At 37.9% G+C, this 12277-nt stretch overlaps 1 protein-coding gene across 1 annotated transcript in view; it reads left to right on the forward strand.

Annotated features, from left to right (window-relative positions):
* LOC121407908 (centrosomal protein of 76 kDa-like) overlaps nucleotides 1-12277 on the forward strand; it is a 53425-nt gene that overhangs the window by 4765 nt on the left and 36383 nt on the right. Inside the window, exons 3-10 of the mRNA XM_041599151.1 lie at nucleotides 1744-1968; nucleotides 2514-2699; nucleotides 3070-3167; nucleotides 4046-4174; nucleotides 5155-5346; nucleotides 6579-6742; nucleotides 7592-7712; nucleotides 8881-8985. Coding sequence (XP_041455085.1) covers nucleotides 1744-1968; nucleotides 2514-2699; nucleotides 3070-3167; nucleotides 4046-4174; nucleotides 5155-5346; nucleotides 6579-6742; nucleotides 7592-7712; nucleotides 8881-8985 — 1220 coding nt within the window. The remainder of the gene's footprint in view (nucleotides 1-1743; nucleotides 1969-2513; nucleotides 2700-3069; nucleotides 3168-4045; nucleotides 4175-5154; nucleotides 5347-6578; nucleotides 6743-7591; nucleotides 7713-8880; nucleotides 8986-12277) is intronic.

Here is a 12277-nt window from a genome sequence, read left to right on the forward strand (position 1 = left end):
TCTTTCTATAGGAGGGCATTTAATACTGATTTTTAAAGAAAACATTATGGATAAAGAGATTGTATCACAATAAGGAAAAGCAAAAGAGACATTTTGAGGGTATTTTATAGTCCATCAAAGAGAAAGTTGTTCACATGTAACATCAAACATCCTTGTCGCGTTGCCAAAGGAAGTATCTCCATAGTATTAGTGATTGCAATATTCAAATGCTCACAACTTTCTCATTATTTGTCCGATTTTTCTCAAACTTTCTTTGTTCTTATTCTTTGAATTTTCTGTTTCGACACAAGCCTACTTATTCCAAAGGTTTCATTCCCCTTTAAAAAGATGTTGAAGAAGAGTTTGTTTTTGAGTGCTTGTAAACTTGAATGAGTTTGAATCGAATAAAATGGCCAATTATGTATTGAAATACAAATAAGTATGTGTCACTTGATTCTGATGCATTAGTGTGGAGAAATTATATTGCATAGTCCCACGTGTGATTGTCTGCTGTTGATTTTTCTGTGTGCTCAAAGTGCAATCCTGTAGAGATATATGATCATTCATGTAGAATGGGGGTTGGGCGTCTGGACACTTAGACCCGATTTCACAAAGGTGGTTTTGAAAACCCACTGTTGAGTCCATGGTTTATGCAGATTTCCTGTATAAATCACGCTTATTTTACCGCGTATAATAAAAAATGTCCAGTGCTGATGCGCGCTTTTGTCTCAGTGCACCAAATTGACGCCTGTTGCCGTGGTTATCCACGATATTTTATTCATTAGTCTACTGTTTTTATTCATGAGTCCACTCTTCACACAGTGGACTCATGAATAAAATTGCGCATCTTACCATGGTAACAGGCGTCAATTTGGCGCTCTGACAAAAGCGCGCATCAGCATTGGACATGTTTTATACACGCGCCTGATACGCGCTATATTAAGCGTAATTTATACAGGGAATCTGCATAAAACATGGATTCAACCTTAGGTTTTCAAAATCACTTTTGTGAATTCGGGCCATAATGATTATTGAGACCTCCCGTTTTTTATTTTGATTAAACAAAAACTATGAATTGAAAAACTGTTATTGTTTTTAATACATAATATAATGCCTAATAATTTGTACTAAAATTATAGAAAATTTGTATGCAAATTTTTTTTAAATGGCTGTTTAAAATTGACTGTCCGGATACACGACCTGTCAGGACACGCAACTGGGCATATATTCTTCACATTTGCTCGTATAATGGTAACTATCTCACCAGGCGAACATCTATGATCCACTGGTGTAAATCCGTGACGTCACACTATGCAAGTGGGGAATTATTATATATCATCCCCCTGAAAAATAATTTCACAGCTTGGATTCACATTGGCTCATATGGTAAAGTAACTATCCCACTAGGCCAAGACCTATGATCTGACTTTTCTAGAATCGAGGAAAAAAAAATTATGGATTTGGTGATATATACCCTGCTATTGGCTGAGCCGATGTAGATGCAGCTATATAACAGATTTCTATTCATTTTTAAAAAGTTTGGTGTCAGCAGATTGTAATCTGCTCCCATGAAATCTTATGGCAGACTTTTAATACTCTAAAGTTTGGTAAAATACTATTCATACTTGATTGCTTTGAAACAAGACCGAGCATACTGAAAGCAAGGTAACTGTTTCTGGCATGTCCAAATTAGATTACTTGGTCACATAGAATGGATGTGTTCGATTGCTCAATAATTTGTGTCTATGCCTTCATTTCCTACAGCCAACATAGACCCAACTCGACGCCAATTGTACCTCCAGATCCATGGTGGCAAGGCATTCCTGGAGCACTTGCAGGAACCAGAGGCCTTGCCCGGTCAAACCACGTCAAACTTCTCAATCCACATTCACTTCAGGGGTCAGAGGTTCAAATCAAGACCGGTCCCTTGTGCCTGCGAACCAGACTTTCAGGAGGGTTTCGTACTCGAGGTGCACAGGTGGAGTGGAGGTAAGAAAGAGACTCTGATAATCTTCCTCTGGTTGAATTTTCCTGTCATATCTTCAACTCATGACATGTTGCTATTCTGAATGTTTCTTCACCTATATGTGAAGAAACTTGGTTTGTAGTGTTCTTTCCTACGTCATTCTCCACTGCTTCAAATGATACTGTTTAGACAATCCTACTGGATGTAGATGTACCTGCAGTACATGTCTGATAATACACAAATGATGTAAAGCTGTGAGATGGGTTTAGTGCTGATACAGCTCACCTGTGGTCACTTACAATGTCTGACAATCATGAGGCTTTTGCCATTAACATTTGCATAACGTTGTGCATTGTGACAAGCTTGCATCACAAATTCAAACCTGGGTATTATTTGTTTTATAAAAATGTGTCGGCAGTAGTAATTTGTAGTGGAAAATTTGTTACAAAACCACTCAGAATTTCCTTGAACCACACAAATGCCCCTCTAAATTCATATCCAGGTATGATTGATATGAATGTTTAGCCCAAGGAGTAATACAGTTCAAATGCAATAATCGTCTTCACAGGAGATGCTGCAAGAATGGCCGATGCTGGAACCCTCCTTTCACTTGCTGAACCCATCCACATGGTACTCGTCAAGACGGATCCTTCGGGAGAGACGTCTCTCTTGTCATCACACTTTCTTGAGTGGAGAACTGTTCTTAGCACCCCTACCGGCAGTCAGAACATTCCTGTCGAACTTTTAGGTGTAGGTAAGTTGACAGGGGTGATCCGGCATCTTGCTTTCATGATTACTTAAGAACTACAGGCTGGTATTAGTTTCAGGTGAGTTTTGGAGGTCGACATAATAAGGAAATATTTCATGGGAGCAGCTTGTTGCTGGATTATTCGGATTAATGTTCATGAAATTTTCAAGCCAATACTATATGGTTCAGGTCCAGGTTCACCTGATGGCATTCAACAGCAGCCATCAACACTGACTGCCAGAAATATGCCGCATTCCCAATGCCAATTGAACACCAGCCTCATTTTCAAGTACGGTGTTGGTGTCAGTTCTGCCATCACCAGATTTCACTACTTGTCGTTTACATAACCTGTTGTATGTTCTCCATTTTTATCCAGGTTCTGAGTCTAAGGTTCCAGTGGGTATTCTCGAAGTCAAGTTAGAATTGCTGCCTAAAATGGACCAACTCCTGACTGACGAAGTTGTTGCTACTCAGGTAAGATATAAACCATTGCCTAAGGATCAGGATGAGGCTTTGGGTGTATAAGACCTTGGGCCAAGTAACACAAAGGTCAGTGATTAATCTCTAATTTGAAAAGCAATGTTCATTGGTTCCCAGTCAGTCTATTGAGCAAAATGCACATGCAAAGATGACCTTAATAGGCCATTTCATTTAGCGATTAATTGCTAACCTTTGTGTTACTGGTTCATGGGGATTGTTTCATAAAGCTGATTGTAAGTTTATATTTGTCTTTACAATTGGTTTTTACAGCTCCTTTTTGTGCTAAATCATATGCCCAAAATTTTCAATCTGATCATAGCACAAGGGGAGTGCATTTCCTGGAAGCTAGTCAAATTTTGAGAAATATGGAGTTGTCCATCCAGATCCTTGTGAACCATGCAACTTTTAATCTAAATAATGATCAATTTCATTTTTTGCTTAGATATTATTAGATTCTGAAATAGCACCTAAGAAAGGGTCACCAGCCACGCGTAAAGGGGAAGTTCACCCTGGCATGAAGTTGGTTTTAATAATAAGCAGAAAATGAAAACGATGTTAAGGTAGATTCACTGTGTTTATTGTGTTATAGATGTTTATGTTTGGGTTTTGTGATGTCATATGCAAGCAGCTCCCCATTGGTAATGTGAGAAACAAAATCCATAGATAATTGAGAATGTTTTTTCTTACCAATAAATCATATCATCAGACACATTATTTTGTATGTGTATGCTTCTTCAGTATAAGCAATTTATATTTCATTATTGTGAGCTTGTATTGTAAGTATGCATTTTAGATCAAATTAACCACTGCTTGTGAGGATCTATCAAGCTAATCATATCAAGTCATGTAAATAAAAGAATCTCAAATTTCAGATATCGTTGGAGAGAAACCGAATCGCTGAGCGAGAGCGACTGTTCTTGGTATATGCCAAGCAGTGGTGGAGAGAGTTCTTACAAATCAGACCTACTCATCAGAACAGACTAGTCAAAATATTTGCTCAGGTTAGTATCAATTTTTATTTGTTCTATTTTACCAAAGAACAGGATCTTGAATCACCATTGCATAAAGCAAATGATGCACGTCAGCCTTCGTTCATGACAGCTCTATCTGCTCTAGTTGAGGCTCTGTTTAATCCATGGCACTTGCCCCAAAATTTTGTGCAGTAGTTTGAAAAGAGCTCGAGTTTGTATAGATGGTATAATGAACTCAATTGTTAGCATTATTTGTATGATCATTTCAATAATTTTGTTGTAAGTTGATGATGGGGATCATGGTGGTGAAGGCTGCTGTGCAAACACTTCACTTGAATTAGGTGGTCTGACTATGTAGCCTACTGTGACTTTTATACTGAAGGCCCCCTCTCTCACGGTAATTTGCCAATTCGTCTACTGCCTACTCGTCCACTCACCACATGGTTTAATTTCATTTAGTCTAATGCCATTCCGTCCAACATTTCGTCTAACAACCATTTGGTCCAATCATCACTTCATCTAATCACCATTTCGTCTATGACCATTTCATCTCAACCATTCCATTTTCATTCATGCAACAGCTAACACTTTGTCCAATTAGACCAAATTGTATATGGACTAAATGGCTATTGGACCAACTGGTTATTAGAAGAAATGGTGAGTGGACGACTTGGCAATTAGACCTTGTGGATAGTGGACGAACTGATGGTACACCAAATGATACAAGACGAGTTGACAATTGGAAGAATTGGCATTAAAAGAATCAGAAATAAACCCCTCTCACAAGTTTTACATACATGTGCTAGTCTTGTCTTGTGTGAGGACCCACTTATTCATCAAAATTTCACTCAGGGTCTGTGCCTGCAGACTAGGTGAAGACAATAATGATAATTCTGGTTCTAAAGGGTTTACATCCTCATGCAGAGCAATCCAGTATTTGATCAAGCCCAATCCTTTTACTTTATCCTTTTACCTAATTCCTTTTCCTTTTTCTTCTTTTCTGTAATCAGGATGAGAATGGTGTGAACAGACCGGTGTGTGCCTTCGTGAAGCCAATGCGTGGGGGACGTCTCCTCGACTCAGCCCGTCATGCAGCCCGCTTTGTCAGTATCATAGGCTATGAGAGAGTATCTGCTGTAGGGGGTGGCCAATCTAGAGAGATGTGGAGTAGTGTCCATTCCTTCCTTTCCAAAAACAAAGGGGTATGTTTTACATGGTGGTTGTTTTTTTTTAGTACACTGTCCAGTAGACCATCAGTGCTGACATCACATCATGTATTTTGATTCTTGTCGTTCCGGGGGGGGGGGGGGGGGGGCATTATGTCCCCCTTAAGATCTCAGCCGCGGATTGCGCGATCACAACAAAAATTTGCATGACCCGGGCGTCATAAATTTTGTCTCAAAATTTGTGCGAGTTGAAAGTAAAAAGTCAGTGAGTGGCGAGGTCAAAAAATTTTGCGCAGTAGATATATCGTGAAAATTGTCGAGGGGGGCCATAACCCCCCCCCCCCGGGAGAGTTAGGGTTAAACAGAAATGCCAGTTGTAGTATTATCAATCTCAAAATGAGTTCAATCATAATCCTACAAACTGATCATCCAAGTGATGGTATATAAATAAAAAGTATTATATAGAAAAATATGTGCCAAATGGCTCTGGAAGAAAAGTGTGCAATTACTGAGAAATGAGTAAAACAAACACGTGTCTGGTACTTTCCCAAGCAAAATTAATACACTGTACCACATATGCTTTTCTATGTTAGTGTTGTCAGTTTTTTCTTAAGATTTCATGATTTCACAAAAATAAGTTTACGTTTATGTTTATGAGAGGTCTATGATGAAAGGGTGACAATTAACATTGCTTTCAAAGACTTTCTTATGAATTAATTTTTGGCTTTAACTGCAATCTTTAACCTTTTAAGTTTGGCATTTTGGCAGGTGTTAAAGCTGCCTAACTGAAAGTCATATTTTCTATAGTCACATAGTGTAGTAAGGAAAATTGAAAAAAGATTATTGTGTAGCTGTTATTCTTTTAGCCCGACAGGAAATGATCAGCTTCATAAAATGGTGTTTTGTATTTAAGAAGGAATGATTAAAAACAGTATTTTTCAGAAGTTAGCTAATGACATTACATGTATATGTTGTGATATGAAGTGTCTTTGCATGATGTTTTGTTTTTTTCCCATTGAGTAATGTTTGCAGATAATTCATATGATATCATAACAAAACAAATTTAATTTTGTAATAATTACACTATACATTCGTATAAAGTTTGATTATTTTAGTGATTATGTCATTGTAAAATTTCCCTCAAATTTACAAATATTTCAAATAAGTATCGTCACTGTCCCATTCTTTCCTCAGAGAAAGAAAGTACATATGCTCCCACTTCATTAATTCATATTTTATGTGTCAAATTCTCTTTCTGTCTTATCCAGGACTGCGAGGATCATGCTGTTTTACTGTGTAACTTCCTTCTGGGATTTGGTCTCAATGCCTTCGTTTGTGTAGGCACAAAGGGCAAAGGTCAGGCTCATTCTTGGGTCATGACCTTGGGGTCAGATGGCCTGGTCACTTTTTGGGAAAGCTTGACCTGTCAGAGGTAATATATCCATGCTTCTTTATAGCGACATTATTAAAAATTTGCATATGTTTATTTTATTCATATGATTGAGATTTGAAAAGGAGAGGAATTGCTCCGCATCAGAACGATTTCATGTCAGATGCAACATTCTTGAAGATGAAATGAAATCAACGTTAGTTCAGGGTATTTTATAACATTCCTTAATCAAATACCAGCTGATTCTAAAGTCTATTGAAGCCTTGGTATTTTCAGTCTATGCAACTGAATTTTGCCCTCTTTTTATGCCCTTTCTGTCATTGTATTCATCTAAAACAGCTCCATTTGATTGTAATTCTGTGGCATAGTGAGTAGGATTTATTCTATGTAGAATTTATTTCTTGAATGCATTAATTTTTTAGCTAGGTAATTTGATATTTGCTAAAGTGCTTACGAAGACGTAACTCTATGGAAATCCATCAGTGTCATAATTTTTCTATGAAAAAATTGCAGTGTCCTTTTTATGCAATGAGAAGCGCAGTGAATTTTCAAAAAAAAAATGAATGCATGAATATACATCACAGCTAGAAAAATATTTTGAAGAAACATACATAATAGATGTTGACGTTGCTGGCCGTCCATAGTTGCAATTTATCGGATCAATATCAACTCTTTGTACAACAGGGCCCTGATGTGCCTTGTAGATGGTAGATCATTATTAGGAACACTCCTTCATTAATCCATGTGAATTGAATGCATCATTAGATCATTATCAACAATGTTACATCATTAATCCATGTAAATTACTAAGTAAATGTAAATTCTGCGAGGTTGACTCACTACATGTATTGATGGACAATTCATGTTTGCACATCATTTATTTCTGTCAAGGTATATTCATCAACGAGTGAATCCAAATGATCCCCCATCAGTAGAACAACCTAGACCACAGTACCCTTACAGGACAGTGGGCTGCATCTTCAATCACAAGAACTTCTTTGCCAATTGCCAGGTAGGTAGAATATATGTGACCAACCACCCCCAAACCACCAATAAGTCGCCAGGGAAGGTTCTTGGTCTTCAAAAAGCCAAAATTAAAAACATAGCTGGTCTGAAGGAGTATTTCTTCATCTTCATATTGTAAAAAATTTCGAGTTGTAAAGTTGAATAGAAGACAAGATACAAGAGTTTCCTTGACACAAGTCTTTTCGGACTGCTTGGAAGTTTCATTGAAATGGCACAGTATGCACATCTCATGCTTTAGTGAACACAAACTTCAAATGTTGTTTTTTGCTTATTTTCTGAAGCTCTCGCTTTGTTTTCCCTGCATTCAATCAAGTATTTGGGTGAGTTATTGTTGATCAAGTTTGATGAACCATATATCATTTTAAAGCTTAGGATGTGCTTGTTCAAACTCAATAAAATTCTCCAAATTCATTTTGGGAAACTAATTGTGGTGGCTTGTTACATATACAAATATTCCATGATGTCTGAGGATCTGGCTAAAACTATTCACAACGAAGGAACATAAATAGAATGGTATAATCCATCTTCCTGAGTGTTATATTGGTGTTCTTGAGCTTGGTTTATAAACAACTAGTCAAATTAAATAAAACAAAAAAAAACCAGGGCTTTACCTTCTGGTTGCAAGCGTTAAAACCATTTCCAAGTCATCTATTACAGTGTAATAACAACACATTTCTTGTATAGCGCATATCACATTATGTCATAACGTCCCTATGCGCTTCCAAAGATGTCTTGGATATTATTACCATGGCTTTAGTCCTGCAGCTTTTTACAGCACAGTTGCATTTCAAGGAATAAATTCCTGCCAGGTACCCATTCATCTCACCTGGGTTGAGTGCAGCACAATGTGAATGAATTTTTTGCTGAAGGAAATTACGCCATGGCTGGGATTCAAACCCACGACCCTCTGTTTCATAGTCAGAAGACTAATTAATCCACTGGGCCACAACGCTCCAGTGTATCATCTGTGCAAATCTTGACTTTGGCATTATTTTGCTATCTTGTGAAGTATGAAAATAATTCAATTCAATTCAATTGAGAGAAGACTGTATTCTGCAGTGCTTTGTACAGTACAGTGGTATAATAATGGGTTATGTCGGTTAAGTTGTGGATTATAATTGACATTGTGCTTTGATTTTTACATCTTGTTGCAGCCATCTGATAACGTTGACCTGTGTTGTTTTGATCTGCAAGATTCATCACTCTGGAAAGCTATGAGTGCTGATGCTCTAGCATCTGTCTGTGCGTCATCAAGCAATGTAAGAAATTCCTCTTTTATATTTCAATTACCTCTGTCCAAGAATCTACTTCACTTTCATCGAACAATCACTGTATTACTTTCGTAGTCTTTATGCGTTGACCTGTGATACCCTTTTGTGTTGACAGTGACACAACATTGATCTCCAAATGAAGATGTGTGAGAGACATATTTCAAATTTCTCAGGTACTTTGTTGCCATTATAATGGAAAATGGAGGTAACTACTCTTCCTTATTGCTTGGGTAAAATTGGTACACATTGGCCTTGAAGTAAATATGTACATACATGGGTTCTAGGACAATTAACCCCCCGGACAACTACCCCTCGGACAATTACCCCCTGGACAACTACCCCCGGACAATTACCTCCCGGACTATTACCCCCCTAGGACAATAACCCCCAAGGACAACTACCCCCCCCCCCCCGACAACTACCCCCGAGGACAATTACCCCCTGGACAATTACCGTCTGAGGAAAGCTACCCTTCGAGGACAATTACTCTCCGAACAATTGCCTCTGAGGACCACCCTCCTCTCCGGCATCGATGTTAGAATTGAGTGGGACCCATTGTAAGTCTTGGCCGGTGGAACACGTTTTCAAAATATTTTCTACTTCATCTTATCTTAGTAACTTTCTCTTTCCTTTTTTCTTTTATATTGCTCTTTCTCCTTTTCTCTCTCTCTTTCTCACTAATTTTTTTTTTTACTTCAGGGCTTGCACCCCAAACCTCCCATTTGGTTATGCATATATGCATCAGACAATATGTAAAGTGTCCCTCATACTAGTTTTCATATTTTTTATAGAACAATTGAACATTCATGAAAGGACACAATTACACATAATAACCACAAATACTGAATATCACTGATTCAAACTGATCTGATTTTTAAAAATTGATTTTGGGTTTAATTTCAAGAAAAAAAATCAGGAAAATAGATAAATTGTTCAAAAGACACATTCATAGGTAGAAATAATGAAAGTCGATAACGCAACCATCAACACTAACACTGCTATTTAAAACAATTCAACAAATAAGAAGCTATGAATTATGAAACAATTGGTGCACATTTCCAGATTAAAATGTGACTTTATACAGACCTCCCAACATTTCCAAAAGAAAAATCCTAAAATAATTGCAACTGTACGAGGGAGCACAGCATCAGAGCGGTAGGGGCATTTTTTTTCGATTTTGGCCCCCAAATAGTTCAATCTAGTGCATACACTTGCATTAAATATATGCCTTTGTTACACAAGCAGGTTTCTCATGTATATCCTTAACTTGAACTAGTAAACAAAACCAAAATGAAAAGGTGAAAAGAGTAGAGCATGTATTAGAAAAAATTAATGAGAGAATTAATTTGAAAGACACTTTGTAAATCTTAACACTTGCCTTCATACCAATCTTAGTTTGAACTAGAAGTACTTGCACCAGCAACTGTTTGAAGATCCCTATAGGTTGCACTCTTGCACCGCTGTAACAGAGATGATGAGTGAGTTTGCCTATAGCAGACAGTACCTCGAGCAGCAATGAAGTACTTCTGGATTACAATGTCTCCAAGTGTTTCAGTGCTCATACTATCTCAGAATTTCGTCTGCCTTGGTTACAAAACTAAAGACTCTCTCGCAATCAGCATTGCTATGAAACACTATTAATATTGCCTTCATAAGTCCAGATAGTAAAGGGTACTTTATCTTCATGTTCAGATCTTTGAGCTGTCCTATCAGATGCCACTGTTCATCATCACGAGGGCAGTCAATCACTTCTTTTGGCAAGTCATCCACTTGGAAAGCTAGAAATTCTTCCTCCAGTTTGTCCATTTGAACATTAGTGTTCACACCAAGGCAGCTGAATCTTTCAGCAAAGTATCTAACACTCAAAATTCACATTCTCTCGTTTCCTTATATCTGCAAGCTCTGCATTACATATGACAGGATCCTTATATGGGAATTTCTGTCATAGCATCGTACAGACTTGAAGAAAGCTGCTATGTCTATGTTCCCATTTCCTTGCTGCTTCTCTAATAAACAAATCTTGATCATCTTTTTGGTGAACTGGGTCATCAAATGGTAGCTGATAAAATTTGTCTTTGTATGCATTCATTGCAACAGGTGTAAGGAACCTTACAAACAGAGTCTTCAGTATTTTTCCAGTAACACATTCTTCATCACATTTATGCATGGGGCATCAGTTTGCAGTGTTGTGTTTACCTTCTCAAAAATTGGTAAAGATGCAGATAAAAGAGACAGTAAAGTTTAGTACTGTCGGTACTTAGTGCCTTTACAACTCGTTCTGGTCTTGTCAGAGCAGGTTTATGGTCCACTTTCTTCCCTTCAGTTCCTTTAGGTTTTGCCTTCTCTCTTGTGTCCATCATTTTTTTTCTTTGTACCTTGCACAGATTTATTTAGAGATGCATCCTTGTTAGAACAAGCTCTCACTGATGACCTGGGTTTAACTGGATTACTTTTATTACCTGGAACAATTTTTTTGGTACATGTACTTGTGGTAGAAGCAACTCCTGGTGGATTTTTTGCAAAGAATGATATGCAAGATTGAGCTGGTTTGCTTTTCATGCCAGTTCCCTTCGTAGTACAGGTGCTAACCTTCACAGAAGTAACAGGTTTAGCTTTTACTGCTTTCATCACGCCTTTCACGGCAGATGTAGTTCTTGATGTAGTTCTTGATGAACCTGTAGAAGCAGCTCCTGAGTGAGTCTTACTTGTACTTGATGATAAACCTGTAGGAGTAGAAGCAGCTCCTGAGTGAGTCTTGCTTGTACTTGAGGATAAACCTGTAGGAGTAGAAGCAGCTCCTGAGTGAGTCTTACTTGTACTTGATGATAAATCTGTAGGAGTAGAAGCAGCTCCTGAGTGAGTCTTACTTGTACTTGATGATTAACCTGTAGGAGTAGAACCATCTCCTGAGTGAGTCTTACTTGTACTTGATGATAAACCTGTAGGAGTAGAAGCAGCTCCTGAGTGAGTCTTACTTGTTGTGCTTAATGACATATGATATGAATGATATACCAATCCTAAGGCAACATAAACATGATCAATATGTAAATCAATTGAGGTTATGGGCCATGCCCCTAAAGAAATCTAAAATTTCTCTTTGGTCATAGTTTGTCACCAGCCTGACGAGTCTTTTGGTAACATCTTGATAGACCTTCCTACTTGGTGGTGGTGGCATCCCCGCCTGTATTTGGCTGATCTGGACTTCGTTGACTGCCTGTTCTTGTTTGAACGCGGTCAGAAACCTCCAAAATGAAGGGTGGACACCGACACCCATCTGGAA

The sequence above is a fragment of the Lytechinus variegatus genome, chromosome 2, assembly GCF_018143015.1.
Source record: "Lytechinus variegatus isolate NC3 chromosome 2, Lvar_3.0, whole genome shotgun sequence".
Lineage (NCBI taxonomy): Eukaryota > Metazoa > Echinodermata > Echinoidea > Temnopleuroida > Toxopneustidae > Lytechinus > Lytechinus variegatus.